This window comes from Pantherophis guttatus, chromosome 2, assembly GCF_059756535.1.
Source record: "Pantherophis guttatus breed Tessera chromosome 2, ASM5975653v1, whole genome shotgun sequence".
NCBI lineage: Eukaryota > Metazoa > Chordata > Lepidosauria > Squamata > Colubridae > Pantherophis > Pantherophis guttatus.
In genome coordinates this window covers 106,848,967-106,865,583 of record NC_142064.1, presented here as the reverse complement: position 1 = coordinate 106,865,583, position 16,617 = coordinate 106,848,967, and the positions used below count along the sequence as shown (strand labels likewise).

The window sequence follows — 16,617 nt, the reverse complement described above, 5'->3', positions numbered from 1 at the left end:
CAGCTTCAACCTTGTTTAGAAACAAAGGGTGCTTCATAGCATACATGATAAAATCGTATTTCGTAACTTCCCTGTTCGTTTGAATTTGTTAGTTTAGGAACATCTCAGCTTCTCACAATTCTTAAAATGTTTACTCACCTTTCCATCTAAAATGCATAGATCTTCTTTCATTATCATCTGTGAACTGAAATAATGGCATAATGAAGAGGACATTCCATTTATCCCCAATACTGCTTCTGTATCATCATCATATTACTACCATGTTTCCCCAAAAATAAGACCGAGTCTGATTTTCTTTTGACCCCCCAAAAAACGGCTAGGGCTTTTTTCAGGAGGGTCTTATTTCCCCCCCCATATACTGGTATGAGGTGGGGGGCGAGGGGCCCCTTGCACCAGCTTCCCGAAGGGTCACAGCAGGCCATCCCACCATCCACGAAACAGCTTTGTGGGTGCCGCTCAGGCCGCCATCTTCAGCAAACGTGGTAATCCCCTCCCCCCCTGCACATCATCCTTTCAAAGAGTTTCACTATGACGAAGAGGCGGCTGGAGGCAGCGTTTGCATCGGGTTGGGCTTTCTTCTGCCTGAGAAAAGAGAGAGAGAGAGAGGGAGGGAGAACGAGAGAGAGAGAGGGAGAGAGAGGGAAGCAACACCCGAGCTCCAGGTCTGGCAGAGTGCAAAACATGGTCGCCACCTGCTCCATAGCCACAAGGTGAGCTGTGGAACAGGGGCCCTCGGCTGCAAGGTTGCCTGGTGCCGTGGGCAGGGCTGGGGTTAGCAAGAGTGCGCTGGAAACCTCTCCAGGCACCTGGAGACACAGAACTCCCAGCCTTCACTGGATCAGCTGCCATGAGGTGACTGGGCGAAGGGAAGGGCTGCCTCCTATGCTGGCCACGCCCATTCCCGTCACTACGGTTTATTTTGGGGTAGGATGTTTATTAGCCCCCCCCCCAAAAAAATCAGGTTGGGCTTATTTTCAGGGTAGATCATATTTTGGGGGAACATGGTACTACTACTACTACTATTAGTACATATGTTGGCTTTCATTCATGTTGAATTCTTCCCAAAAACCTAGGTTGTCATAATGTATCAGCATAGTATATGTGTGCATCTGCAGTGTGGCCTGTTGTAATTGATGAATGAAAATGTTATCAATGCACAGATTTTTTTAACTGTCATCCAAGGCTTTTTGAATGGCACCCAATAATATACAGTACGTTTAATAGCATCAAACCAACATCATCTGCCTATCTCAGATCTTTGGAAAAGACTTGGTAAGTGGACAAAAATGCCAAATCCAGTATAAATGCCTGACTGGCTGTGTAATGAACCATAATAATATCTTGAAAACCAGCATGTTGTCTCTCCACTTTTTCAATCCAGGTTCTCTACAGACTACAACTAGCAGCTTCCCCAGCTGCCCTACCAATCTTAGAGCTGTCTAGCTGCTTACCTGTCTATTTATTATAGCTGCCCCACCCCAAAAGACTCTGATATTGAAGTCTAAATTTCTTACTTTTCAATGATATCAGCAATAAACTGACTAGCAGCCTGAGCCTCTTCGCATGGAGGTCCAGGTCGAAATCTTGATGAACAAAGTGGAGGAAGATCTACATTGGGAACTATATGAATAGAGAAATAATCATAAATATTATCTGCATGATAGTAATGTCATATTTGAAGAAAAAAGTGAATAAAGAGAGCTTACTGATATATCCCTTGTTACTGGAATCAACGGTGGGTGCTGCAAATTCCTGTACACAATGTATAGTTGGGGAAGGGCAAAATATAAGAATTAGAAGTCGGTTTAGAAATACTGCATTTTTATATACGGTATTTTTCGGCGTATAAGACGCACTTTCTCCCCCCCCCCCAAAAAAAACAGTGTGTGAAAATCTGGGTGCGTCTTATACTCTGAATGTAGCCCCGCCCAGTTTCTCAAATGGAGATTTCAGAGGCTGAAAAAAGCATCAGAAACGAAGCTTCAGAAAAAAAGCCCTCAGAGCTTCAGAAAAAAAGCCCCCCAAAAAGCTTCAGAAAAGAAGCCCCCAAACAGAGCTTCAGAGGCTTTTTTTTCTAAAGCGCTGTTTCACAGGCTTTCATAGGCAGGAAAAAAAGTTTTTTCTGAAATTGAGTTTCAAGTTTCAGAGGCAGAAAAAAAAGCAAAAGAAAAAGCAAGGCACAGTGCTCACAACCAAGGAACCTGTTGCAAAAATTCACCTTGGGAACAGCTGATTGGGGGTATTCCAGGAGGCCGATCCACCTGCCAATCAGCTTTTTTCTTATTTTCCTCCCCAAAAACTAAGGTGCGTCTTATACTCCGGTGCATCTTATACTCGAAAAATACGGTATCTGCAACTTGTAAAGTCAACACACATATTTTGCCTGAATTTTGATGTGTTTTATTATTTATTAAAACAAAATATTGAATACATTAGTTACAAACTCAGTTTCTAAGATTGACTGTGGCAAGAAATTGGTGGTATGGTCAAAGCCAAAACTAGTGGGGACAAGATCTGAATTCCTACTTTCTTTTGTACATGCTCACTCTTGCTTTCTCTCAAATGATTTCCTTTCTCATATACTACAAAGTGACTATTGAAATATAAATTATATCACAATTTTATATCTGAAAAGTCCATTTTTGAAATAGAGATAGCATATCATCCAGCAGCACTGGAAAGGGACATGAGTAAACTGGTCAATCTACTACTTCATATATTGTATGAAGAATATTTCATTTCATATTTAACAATATCAGAGTTTGGAATACCTCATTGTAAAAATTTCGACAGTTGCCATACTGATTAGTGCGCCCTTATTTTAGAAGAAAAGTTACTTTCTTTCAGTTATAATTTTTTCCTTTATTTTCTGTTTTATTTTCCTTTATTTTTCTCTGTATTACTTTTCCCTTAGTATATTTTCTTTACTGGTTGTTGCAATAGGCAAAGGATTGGGCTCCAAAAGAAGATTTTTTAAAATACTTTAGAAATTTCTTATTAGAGCTGAACAAGAGAATCTTTCCAAAAAGATACTCACAGTATAGGTAGTTTTTGCTTAACAACAGTAATTGGGATCTGAATTTCCAATGCAGTAAAAAAGTGACTATCCTGCTTAGAGATGGCAGTTTCTGTTGCTATCATTAAGTGAAAATTTCATCATTAAGCAAGAACCTCACATAACTGACTTGTGTTTTCCTGCCCACTTTCCAGAAGCAAAGTCAATGGGGAAGCCAGCTGGAAGCTGCAAATTCCAAATGGCTTGCAAAGATGGGTACGTACTACAAAGTAAGGTCACAGGGTTACTGCAAGCAATGCATGTAGGCTAATGAGGGGCTGCTGAAGTGCAAACATATTATGGAGGACAAGATCCCTGGTATCAAAATCTGTAGTGGGGCTCCTCAGGAGAAAAAGTGCTGAGAGCAACTTGCAGCCTTTCCTGCTGGCTTCTCCATTGACTTATTTGTGGGAAGCTGACACCAACAAATGGTGATTAAACCTGGATTGTGATCATATGACCCTGGGGGTGATACAATGGTTGGAACTTTGAGGACTGGTCATAAGCATCACTCATTTAGCACCTTTGCAACTTTGAATGTGGGCTGAACGAGTAGTCATTAACAGAGGACTACCTGTATTAACTTTAAAGATATATCCATGAACCTACTGCTTTTATGCCGCATATGACTGTAGTATTTCCTAACTTCAAAAGTGCAGAGCCATCTGCAGTTGTAATTGAACCTAAAGAAAGAAAGAAAAAAAAGCACTTCATAAAATCTACTTGAGAAAATATGTAAATGTTACATTGATGCATTCAAAATAAGAGCCAGTCGTTCAGGGGGGATTTGATTTAAATCAAGTCAATTTAAATCACTATTAAAAAGGCTTGATTTAAATCGAGTTGATTTAAATCATAATTTTTAAAGAGCAACTGTCATCTCTGTCCTGCAGCAGCTCCTCCTCTGACCCACTGTTGACTTACTAACCATCCCATTCACTTTAATGGGACAGCTGGTGATGCTGCAGTGTCACAACTAGTCACAACGTGGCAGACAGCAGGTGAGTGGATGCCAACTCACAGGTGCTACCATGTTGGATCTGAAATGAAAGGTGCTCTGTAGTATTATATTTATAAACTGCTAAGGTTTCACTTTCATTTTTACTGCTTGCCCTTCCTCCTCCCACTTAGAGCCTGGTGGTACAGATGCATTTCTCTTCAAACAATCATAGAGTTTGTAGTGTACATAGATTTGCAAAACAATGAGATAAAGGAATATTCCTGAACTTTGTTTTATGATTTATCTCATCGTTACTGTGAAATTGTGTGAATGCATCAATGCAGTGCAAGTTATCTCAGCTTGCAGAGCTTGGATTCATAGAATGAGTTTACCAAAAATGTACATATTGCAGAACATAGTCTCATGCACATCAATCAGGGATATAATGTTCCCGGTTCAGACTGGTTCAGCCGATCTGGTAGCGATCATGGCAGGTGGTTCGGGGAACCGGTAGCAATGGTGGTGCGAGGTTCGCCCATCCGCATGGTTATCGTAATAATGTAGGTATCTATATCTATATTACTACGGGTATCGTAATAATGTGTTTTTTACTCTCTGCGCATGTGCAGATGGTCCACGCACGGATGTTGCGTGTGAAGCGAGCACGCGCAGCATATGCACTTCCGAACCGGTAAGGAAGATAAGTAGATTTCACCCTTAACATCAATTCAATTTTTATTATTAAAGTCTTAGACCAGAAACAAATAAAAGCACTCCGTATATACAAACTTAAGACTTCTAGTTTAAGGGCGAAAGATTTATACGATCTGAAGAGAAACCAATTGGAGATTGCCCGAGAGTATTATGCGGCTCTGTATGCGGAAGAACAAATTCCCAATGAAAAGGTGGTCCAATACTTGTCAAAAGAAAGTCTCCCAAAGATTGGGGAAGAGGATAAAGAAATACTTAATAAAGAAATAACGATGACAGAATTAAGGACGGTAATATCAAAACTTAAAAAGAATAAATCCCCAGGCCCAGATGGACTTCCAGGGAATTCTATAAAAAATCGGATTTGGAGGAAATTTTATTACCAAAGCTGTTAGAAATTTATAATGAGGCCCTAACAGAATCCAAAATTCCAGAATCATGGAGAGAGGCGTATATTACTCTCCTCCAAAAAGAAGGAGAGGATCCAAAATTAATTAAAAATTATAGACCGATCTCTCTCCTGAATACGGACTACAAAATTTATATGGGAATCTTAGCAGGAAGGCTAAAAATAATTCTGAATAAATTAATACACAGTGATCAAAATGGATTCCTCCCTGGAAGGCAAATCAGGAATAATACAAGGATGATAATAGACATATTGGAATACTATGAGGAACACCCGAACAAAGAAATGGCATTGGTCTTTGTCGACACCCAAAAGGCATTCGACAATCTTAATTGGCAATTTATGAAACAACAAATTATCCAAATGGAATTCGGATCAAATTTTGTCAATACGATATCCACAATCTATCAAAAACAAAAGGCTAACATATTACTGAATGGAGAATTAACTAAGGCTTTTCAAATTAGAAAAGGGGTCCGACAAGGGTGCCCTCTGTCCCCACTTTTATTTATTTTAGCACTAGAAGTACTTTTGAGAAAGATTAGGAACAATAATGAAATAAAGGGTTTAACAATCAGAAAAGAGATATATAAGACACAGGCATTCGCAGATGATGTGGTATTAATTATGGAAGAACCATTAGAATCAGGCACAAAAATTTTGGAAGAATTGGGCAATTACGGAGAGGTAGCAGGACTTAAATTAAATAAATCCAAAACTAAATTATTAACAAAAAATATGACGGAGGTAAGAAAAAAAGCACTGGAAGAATCAATGGAGATCCAAACCGCCAAGAAGGTAAAATACCTGGGGGTGTGGATCTCATCAAGGTGCTCGGCCCTCAGAGAGGATAATTATTTACCATTGATTAGAAATATTAAACAGGATCTAGAAAAGTGGGGAAGACTACAGATATCATTATTAGGTAGAATTGCGGCAATAAAAATGAGCATATTACCCAAGTTATTGTATCTATTCCAAACGGTCCCTGTTAAATTAGATTAAAAAAATTTTTTGGAGCTCAATAGCATCATTAGAAAATTTATTTGGGAGGGAAAGAAACCAAGAATAACGATTAGGAATTTACAGGACAAGAAGGAAAGAGGGGGTTTCGGATTACCTAAATGGGAGTTATATCAAAAAGCTGCAAACCTAGTATGGCTGAAAGATTGGGCAACCCTGAGAAATAAAAGACTGTTAACTTTAGAAGGGCAAGATCTCCAGAAGGGTTGGCATGCATATCTCTGGGATACTGGGAAGAAAACGAAAACTTATTTTCATAGGCATAAAATAAGGGAGATCTTGATACAAATATGGGGAGAGATGAGACAGAAGCACTATAGGAAAATTCCGAGATGGCTTTCCACCATGGAGGCTATAATATATCCAAATGTATTAGAAATGGGTAAAACGGTCAGATACAATGAATTATTAGATGGGGGAGGGAATCTTAAAACAAGGGAAGAATTGATGGAACAAGGTACTTCTATAGACTGGTGGCTATATAACCAGATTAAATCCAGATATAAAAAAGATAAGGAGGAATTTGGCATTGAGACGAGCATAAATGGATTTGACAAGATATGGATGGGTACGGATGACAAAATTCTAGCTAAATTATATAATTACTTATTGGAGTACGATATGGCAGAGGAAGTAGTTAAAGAACCGATGTTAGCATGGGCCAAAAATATAGGACAGAATATAAATCTGAACGAATGGGATTCAATATGGAATAATAATCTTAAAATGACAAAGGCGACGGCTTACAAGGAAAACCAATACAAGCTGTTTTACAGATGGCATATGGCCCCAGCTAGGATAGCGAAGATCTACCCCAATTCGAGCCCTAAATGTTGGAAATGTGACCATCAGCAGGGTACTTTCTATCACTGCTGGTGGACTTGTAATCAGGCACAAAAATTCTGAAGGATGATATGGATGTGGATTAGACTTCCTGCCTGGCTCCGCAGCTTTGAAGACGCTCTTTTTTGAGCGCCCGTTCTCTGGTTCCGTAAAAGCCCCAGAACAGCCGGAAAACTGCTGTCTGGAGGCTTGGAACCCTCTCCCCGGGCAAAGGGGAGAGAAAAGAGTCGACAGGCGGGGGTAGAGCCCCCCCCAAGTGCGCTAGGAGAAATCCTGGGGCGCAAAGGGTGTGGGCTCCCTATTGAAGCCTGTCAAGCCACTCCGGACCAGAAACGACTCCGCTGAAGCGGAGCTAGAAGCTGCGACCAGAATCTGCAGAAAAATCAACAGGGGGGATTTTTAACAACTTTACTTCGATCGCAGACGGAGCAAATCAGGAGAAAACAAAAGGAAACTTGCAAGTAACACTTTAACTCCGCTTTAATATGCAGAAAATGGCGCCTGAGGGCGGGAGGAAGAAACTACCAGGGGAAGTGCACTTTACAGCTACTGGATTACACCCTAAGAGAAAGTTTTAAATGGAAGCGGCCAGGAAAAGAATTTGGTATTGAGGAAAAGAATTTGGTTCTGATTTTAACTAAAATCTGGTCTTTATACTGTGTGGAAAAAAGTTGAATTGTTGTCCTGATAGCTGGATAAATATAAAGTAGCTGAAATATGGCTGACAACAGGGCTGGTGAATCAGCAAATTCCCAAGCCGTGACTGTCCAGGCTTTTCAAGAACTTCTAGACTTTTTTACCTCAGCCCTGCTGAATACAATCGAAAGGGCTTTTTCAAAAAATAGCTTGGGAAATTATAAGCAGGAAATTATTCAGAAGAATTTGTTTTTGGAAGATCAGGAAATGGACAGGATTAAGAGATTGGCTGGTACAGCTGAAATAAAGGTTTTGGTGGACGTCTCCATTCCAGTGACAGAAAAGCAACAAATGGTTTCTTTATTGCAAGCTGACAATCTTTATGGCAACAAATTTTGGCTATATGGACAAAGAAATGGATTGAATGATTATACAAACCAGAAGAGACGAGATGAGGATTTTAAGTTAGAAAATCTGACTTCAAGAAGAGAGCGAGTATTTCAGAAACATCAACCTCAAATCACTATTTTAAAAGTTTCCAAAATAAAACTGGGGGGATTGTTGAAAGAATTTATTAAAAAAAAGGATTGGAAAAAATACAAAAAGAAGTGAAGAACAGAAGATTAAGAAAGATATTCTCCTGTGGATTTTGAAATTGGCAACGGGCAAATATGTGTTTTAATGTTATTAAAAGATTTTTAAAATGTTTAACATAAGGTTATATTATTCTACAAGATATATGAGATAAATTGTATAAGCTTTTAGGATGTCTAACCCTTTGAAGCGAAGAGGATTAATGTTAAACTCAGAATTTTATTGTAAACTGATAATTAGTTTTGGATAGTTAAGGGTTGTTCTTTTAAAAAGTTAGAGGTATTAAGACGGTTAATTGAAAAATTGAAAGATACCCTCCTATAGATTCTGAAATTTATATTTGGTAAATAAGTGTTTTAAAGGTATTAAGAGATTTTTAAAATGCTTAACATTAGACTATATTATTTTAAAAGATATTTGAGATAAAATGTCCAAGATTTTAAGATGAAAATCTTTTTTCTGGTATAGAAATGGAATTTATTCATGATTTTTATTGTTTGTAAAACAGCTAAAGTATTGGATTATGCATTAAGAAAAAGGTTTTTTTTCTTTTTTTTCTATATAAGTAGGAAGAATGAATTTAATTTAATTGGTATTGAGAATTTATAAAAGGGAGGTTGTTGAATTGGAGCAAAGGGAGTTAAAGAACATGTGGGAGCTTTGAACTTTATAATTTGTTAGTTTATTTTAGCATGTGTTTGTTAGATGCTATACCCTGTTTTTGCTCTGGGAAGTCAGGGGTGGGGTGGGGAGGGGGGGATAAGGGGGGGGAGGAAAGTGATGAATAGAGAAATGTATTAGCAGAAGAAAGTGTACTCTAGAATATAGGAGTTGCTCAGATACTAAAGGAGGAAAATACTTCACAGCAAAGAAGTTAGAAAGGAGAGAGGAGGAGGGGGTAGGAAGAGGAGAGGGAGGGAGAGGAATGGAAGAAAGGAGAGGAGGAAGGGAAGGGAAGGGGACAGGAGTAGGAGTGAAGGCGAGAAGGGGGAAAAGAAGAGAGAAGTGGGGGAAAGGGAAAGGAAGTAGGATGAGGTGAGAGAAGAGGTAGGAGGGAAGAGGAGGGAGGGATGGGAAAGAAAGGAGGAGGAGAAGGAGGTTTGTTGTGGAATGAGGGAAGAAGGAGAAGAGCAACTCCGAATATAATTAAAATGTTTTATTTTAATGCTTTCTTTAAGGGAAACATGTATATGGAGGATTTCTTATGTATAAGAAAATGTATAATTTATGTGGGGAAGGGGAAGGGTGGGGGGGGAGAAAACTGTTTGTATTTCTTATAAAACTTTTTAATAAAAAAAAAAGATATGGATGTGGATTAAAGAAATAATAAAAGAAAATTTTGATTTCGAACCAAAAGCCTTTCTCCTGGGAATTTTGAAAATTGAATATGCAAAAAAGAAAAAGTATTTAATTATACATATTCTGACAGCTGCTAGAATTTCCTTTGCCCAGTATTGAAAAGAAAAACAAATACCACCTCAAGAACATGTTATTGGCAAAATACTGGAGTGCGCCGAAATGAATAAACTGACTTCAGAAAGTAATGACAGAGAGGATTCAGAATTTTATAGCGTGTGGGACATGTGGTACGAATGGATGAGTAAAAGAAATAAAGAAGGAAATAGAGTAGAGATTAAGTATTAATTAATAAACAAAATTCATGGAGAAATGAACAGTATTACATCTAATCTCAGAGATTTGAGCACTATTATCTTTAAGTGTTTTGAAAATAAATTTAGCTTTAAGAAACAATATCAAATAAAAGACAAGTAATAATGTATGTAGATGTATATATGTATATTTGCACCAATGAACTGAAAATGTATTGAATGTATATGTTATAATAAAAATCAAATTCAAAAAAAAAAAAAAAAAAAAGACTTCTAGTTTAAAATAATAAATGACAACTAAATCTATAATAAAATCCAGTGTCCATTATACATGGTCTGACTGTACAATAGTTGTAGGCCAGTGGTGAAATCTAAAATTTGTTACTACCGGTTCTGTGGGCATGGCTTGGCGGGGAGGGGGGAAGTAATGTGACTGGGTGGGCGTGGCCATTTTTTTTTACTTTTAAAACCATTTTTTCTACAATCTCTTCAGTGAAGAGGTTGTAAAAAAAATGCTTTCAAAAGGCTCTGACAATCCCAGCTGAGTTGCCTGATCAGCAGAGGCTTTTTTTCTTTTAAATGCCTCTGCCGATCAGGCAACTCAGCTGGGATCGTCAGAGCCTTTTGAAAGCATTTTTTCTATAACCTCTGAAGAGGTTGTAGAAAAAATGCTTTTAAAAGCCTTTGACGATCCCAGCTGAGCTGCGCGATCATCGGAGGCTTTTTTTTTAACTTTTAAAAGCATTTTTTCGGCCGAAGAGGTTGTAGAAAAAATGCTTTTAAAAATTTAAAAAAAGCCTCTGATGATTGTGCAGTTCAGCTGGGCATGGGGGCAGGGGCAGGGATTTTTGCTACCAGTTCTCTGAACCACCCGCCTCCATTGCTACCAGATTGGGCGAGCCGGTCCGAAATGGGAGCATTTCACCCTGTTGCAATCCCTAAACTGTGTGGCCCATTGTGGGTTCAACGCTAAAAGGGAAATGGCTAAACAGTGCAAAGGTTAGCCACAATTGTTATATACATCACTATGGTGAAGAAGACACATATTTGCAACAAATCCCCAGTGCTGCTGCGCAGAATCTGGCCACCTGTGCTGTAGTTATGGCCTGTTCATCCTTAAGCAGCCACTGAAAATAGGTAGTGTCGGAGCGGCCAGGATACCTTGCAGTTATTGGTAGAATAAGTTTTTTCCTAATCTCCGTATAAAAGGAACATCTAAGGAGCAAGTGTCCCACAGTCTCCACCTCATGCTACATAACTAAGCTCCATTTCATACTGAATAAACTAAATTTTTAATGTAATTTAAATGGAAAACTATTTTAGATAGATTTTTTTACTCCAAAAGCATTTTATTAAAATAAATTTGATAAAAATTTTAAAAAAACTGATTTAAATTTTAAAAATCCAATATTTTTTTATCATCAATTTTTATCCACCCTGCAGTGATTACATACCACCAGTTTTTCAGAATCATATAATAATTCAATGAGACTGAATTTGTGTATTTTTTCTTGGAAAGTTTCTTAAAATCTTGTCTTTCTAAATCCAAGATGTCATAAAATATAGACTCTGAGGTTTATAAACCAAATACAGGCATCATTTTCTTCCTTTCTGAACTTAATGTTGCATGCTACATTAATTTGGGCATTGCTGCTCAAATTATTAGAGAAACAGATCAAAATAGAGGGGAAAAATCCTTAAAGAATTCAGAAGGATTTGAGAAAGCTATAGAAAAAAAGGGAGAACTACAGAAGAATGGGAATGCATCAGTAAGATTCATAATTAGAATGTTTTCAAATCATAACTTCATTTAAAATCAAAGTCAACTGCAAACTAGATTACTTATAAATTTGCGAAACTATTTAGAAAGGAAAATAACACTTTATCAGCCCTGTTCATTATATATAAGCCAATAGCCATATTGTATATTATACAATAAGCCTATAGGAACTATCAAAACATTAAGCCCTTAGTTCACAAATACCTATGAGTTATATGGGGAGGTGCAGACAGAGTCCAGGGGAGGCATGAAGAAACTTTTAGTTGCATGTTGTTACAATAAATCTACATTTCCCAAAGTTTCATCACATTGTTTTCATTGTTTATTTGTGTTCATTTCAGTGTTAGAATTTTTAGGGAAAGTGTGCACATTAAGAGAGGTGTTATGGAAAAGATTAGGAACCCCTGCCTTAGATGCACTTTTTATTTCAGTAGAAGAGTCAAGCTACCTAGGTCAAAACACTGTTTAGCCAATTAGTTAAACCAACTAAAGATATTTTGACTAACTGAAAAGGTATCTCAATGTAAATCGGCCATACATCTCAAGCAATACCGTAACAGATTATTTATATTCTGCCCAGAAAAGGACATGTCTCTAAGCCTGATTAGGCAACCTGCAACACCTATAGTCTTCTAGCTCAGGGGTTCCCAACCCCTGGGCCATGGTCCACTACTGGGCCATGAGCCATTCAGAACCAGGCCATACATATGCGCATCCACACTTGCTCAAGTGTGTGCGCACACTCCATTTGCGCAAATGGAATTGCGAATGCATGCAACTATTACCACTCCCCTCCCCCCCTTGCCAGTCGCAAAGCTGAAAAAATTGGGGAACTCTGTTCTAGCTAATTTGTTGTCACAATGGTTTCATTTCATCCGTAGAAAATGAAGTAACAAAAACAGACAGTGCAATTAAAATCCTACAATGTTGTATAGTGATGGCTCAGGGTTCGCTCATTTTTGCTGTTTCTCATCATATCCACTGTACAGCACAGTAAAATATTTTACCACTGCTGCTGAAAAATTGTGTATTCTAAAAACAAGCTTTTTTCTCCATTCTTTTTCTTGTGAGCAATTCAAAATGATTGTTTTTATTAAAATTTATGTCCATTTTTGTGGCACCATGCAATTTATCAGATATGTACTTACTAAAGGTAGATAAAAGCTGACTTTTCTGCACACTGTTTCTCATCGGTCTTTAAATGCTTCTGAAAGGTTGGCAAACCTGCTGAGCAGGGTGACAGCCCTCCATAGCAGACCAAATGATGACAGTCTGGATATCCTTTCAATTTATCTACAATTCTGCACTCTTGTGCCCTATATAGTGATGCTTCATCATTCTAAATCCTACTTAAAAAGGCTAACATGCCTAACAGTTTAAATTATATCATTATCGCACACATCATGCCAGAATTTGTTGAGAAAAGTACATGAAGCTTTAGTAGCAATGAATACTTATGGATATTCTGCTATAGTATTTGCTGGTACAATCCTGAATCCATTGTTCTGTCAACAGAAATTTCAATGCTCATAAATGAGGTGCCAGAAATTACCAAAACTTCACATACATTTTCCAACAAAGCAATGAATGATGACTTAGTATATTGACATGATATAAAACATTATTGTAAAAGTTGTTTAGTGAGAATCTTTTTATTGATTAATAGGATTTATATGAAGCTCTAATCCAGTGATGGCTAAGCTTTTTGCCATCGCATGCCAGGAGAGGGAGGGGGAGGATCGCGTGCGTGTGCCCAGACTGATAATTCTATGCACCCTGCCCAGCGCATGCGCGCGCAACCCTCCCCCCTGCTCCTGGCTCGTGATGGCCTGGTAGGCCTGTTTTTCTTTCTTACCTGGTTCCAGCTCCTCTCTATTTTTATTTTTATTTTATTTTTTTAAATTTGATTTATATGCGGCCCTTCTCTGGAGACTCAGGGCGGCTTACAATGCGCTAAGCAATATATTTATCTGGGAAGGGCGAAAACAGCCTTTCTCAATCCCTCGGAGGCCCTCCAAAGGCCTGAAACAGCCCATTTCCCAACTCCCGGTGGGACAGGAAGTGACTTTTTTGCTGTCCCCAGCCTCTCTAGGAGTCTCTGGAGGCTGGGGACACAAAAAACAGCCTGTTACCCTACTTCTGGTGGGCCCAGAAGGCCCGAAAATCAGTTGGCCAGCGCGCACATGTGCATCAGAGCTCAACTGGTGTGCCCACTGATATGGCTACACGTGCCACCTGTGCACATGGGCCATAGGTTTGCCATCACGGCTCTAATCATATTCAGAGTGTACAATATAATAGGATTACAGATAGTTCTATATAAGATTCACAAAATTTCTCTCACCACTGCAGAAGACAGAGGAGGAATAATATGTTCATGGAATATCAATCAAAGACATATTTTATGAGTCGAACATAAAGTGTCTTTAACTAATTTTCTATGAACAGCTCCTTTCATCGCTGACCACTCAATTCAGCAAGATCTTTGGTATTCTGGGAGTCTTTTGGGGGACTGGCAAGGAGAAGACAATGTGGAAAGAGCCAATTTCTGTAGTTAAACCAGATGTTGTGATTAATATGAATCATTTCATCATATGACCATAGTGGTTAGCTTGACTTTTTCATATTCTTGCTTAATCAGAATATGTTCTCTATGCTATTCTTCCCATTATTTCTCAAAACAAACTCAACTACATATTGAAGACTAGTATCCCACAATTAATTTGGAATACTATGAGCAAGAATAGTTATTTAATAGTAAAGCATTTACCTATGTTGATAGTTGTGGTCCTAAATTCACCAAGGTCCCTTCCGTCGGGCCGACAATTTTCTTTCTATAAGGATTACCAAATCAGGCATACATAATTAATCTTATTAGATTACAGTATAGAAATTTGAGTTTAAAAATATCAGGATTTGACAAGCAAATTGGTATGATATGAATCATCTAAAACCAAAGGTATAATTATTTGGATTCAAATGCAAATATATTCAGATTTAAATACACCTGCTAAGTAAAAGCCGGTCACTGATAACCAAAAGTTGAATCTTCAATGGTAAAACGTTTGATAGGATTTTTTTTGTGTGTTTATTGAGGAAGTTCTGACAATATGAAAATAACCATTAAAAGACTGTGCGGACTGGAAAAATCCTGAATACATCTTGCTTTATTCTGGTCATATCAGATCTATTTTTAATTCAATCTGCTTCTATGGAGCAAGTGATGAGAGCCTCCAGATACTGCATGTCTATCTTCATACAAGGAATAGATTTGAAAAACACATTTAATATATACAGATATATACACTTTGTACTCACTAAGAATCTTCTGTAATATTCCAAAGGTTCTACAGTTCTAAAACAAATAGAAATTTAAGTATTTTAGAAACAGACAAATCAAGTTGAACATTTTTGGATAAAAATAACATTCCCAACTGGATAGTAATTTTGAATTTCCAAAGCAGCAGAAACTGTTTGTGGGGATGCCATCTGACTAGGATTTGTGGGATTTTAATAGCAATTATTGCAACCAAAAGAAGCAAATAAGATTTTTATGACTATTAGGCTAACAATCTATTCTCTCAACTTTTGCCCACTGTGGCCATTAAAATCTAGTACAACTGGCTGGGTCAGAGAGCAGTCAAAACCTCTTTATATGAGCAAATTATACCATTCCAGACAAATGGCTGTCCAGTCTCTGCTGGAAAACTTCCAGTAATGGAGCACCCACAACTTCTGAAGATAAGAACAGATTAATTGTTTTCAGTCCAGAAATTTCACTTTCACTTTAATAAGCTTCCACCTATTGCTTCTTGCCTGCTTTTAGGCACTTTGGAGAATAGGTCGACCCTCTCTTCTCTATGACAGACTCTCAAGTACTGAAAGACAACTATCATGTCATCCCTAGTCCTTCTTGTCATTAAGGCTAGACATACTTAGATCTCTTAGCTATTCATCATAGAGTTTAGCCTCCAGATCGCTTATTATCGTCATTGCTCTTCTCTATTGTTCTTCTCTGCACTTTTTCCAGGATCTCATCATCTTTTTTGAAATGTGGCAATCAAGTGTGGCCTCACTAGTGCAGTACAGAACGGTACTATCACTTCTCATGATCTTGATGCTATCCCTGTGTTGATACAGCCTAATCATGCATTAGCTTGTTTGGCAGCTGCAGCATACTGCACACTGCTGGCTCATACTTAAGCGGTTGTCCACTAGGACGCCTAGATCCCTCTCAGTTATTACTATTGAGCCAGATACTGCTTTTTCTTTTCTTTTCTTTTTTGCCTAGCATAGGATCTTACTTTTCTTACCATGAAACTGCATATTGTTGGATAGGGCCCAGTCAAGTCTGTCAAGATCCTTTTGAATCTTAAGTCTATCTTCTAAAGTGTTAGCTATTCCCTCCAATTTGATGTTGTCTGAAAATTTTATGAGTTCCCCTTCTTTCCTGTCATCTGGATAATTTATGAATAAGTTGAAGAATATTGGGCCTATGACAGAACCTTGGGTACACCACTGCACGCTTCCTTCTATGTAGATGTTAATTCCATTGAGAACTATCTGCTAAGTGTGGTTGGTCAGCCAACTACAAATCCATCTGATGGTGGTAATGTCTATCCCACATTGTCACTATCTTACAATTTGACAAATGCCTTACTGAAATCTAAGTAAACTATGTCCACACATTTCTCTTATCCAGTAATTTAGTCACTTTGTCAAAAAAGACAATAAGGTTTGTCTGGCATGATCTGTTTTTGACAAACCCATGATGACTTGTAGTAATTGTTTTGCTCATTTCTAGATGCTCACAAATGCACTGCTTGATTATCTTTTCCAGGATTTTCCCAGGTATTGATGTCAAGTTGATTGGTTCATAGTTTTGTGTAATCAGTTTTTTTCTTTTTTTGTAGATTGGAACTACTTCAGTTCCTCTGGCAGTTCTCCCATGCTACAGGAGCCTTGAAAGATTTGGTTTTGAAACCACATTTATCAGTATCTTCAGAATCCTGGAAT

General features: G+C 38.0%; 1 protein-coding gene across 2 annotated transcripts in view; it reads right to left on the bottom strand.

The window, feature by feature from the left end:
- Positions 1 to 16,617, bottom strand: part of EXOSC8 (exosome component 8) — a 29,571-nt gene that overhangs the window by 10,924 nt on the left and 2,030 nt on the right. For both annotated transcript variants that reach the window (XM_034411194.2, XM_034411195.3), the window contains 6 exons: positions 14,920 to 14,956; positions 14,372 to 14,435; positions 3,665 to 3,738; positions 1,707 to 1,752; positions 1,515 to 1,620; positions 139 to 184 (listed from right to left, as the gene is read on the bottom strand). In XM_034411194.2, coding sequence (XP_034267085.1) covers positions 139 to 184; positions 1,515 to 1,620; positions 1,707 to 1,752; positions 3,665 to 3,738; positions 14,372 to 14,435; positions 14,920 to 14,956 — 373 coding nt within the window. The remainder of the gene's footprint in view (positions 1 to 138; positions 185 to 1,514; positions 1,621 to 1,706; positions 1,753 to 3,664; positions 3,739 to 14,371; positions 14,436 to 14,919; positions 14,957 to 16,617) is intronic.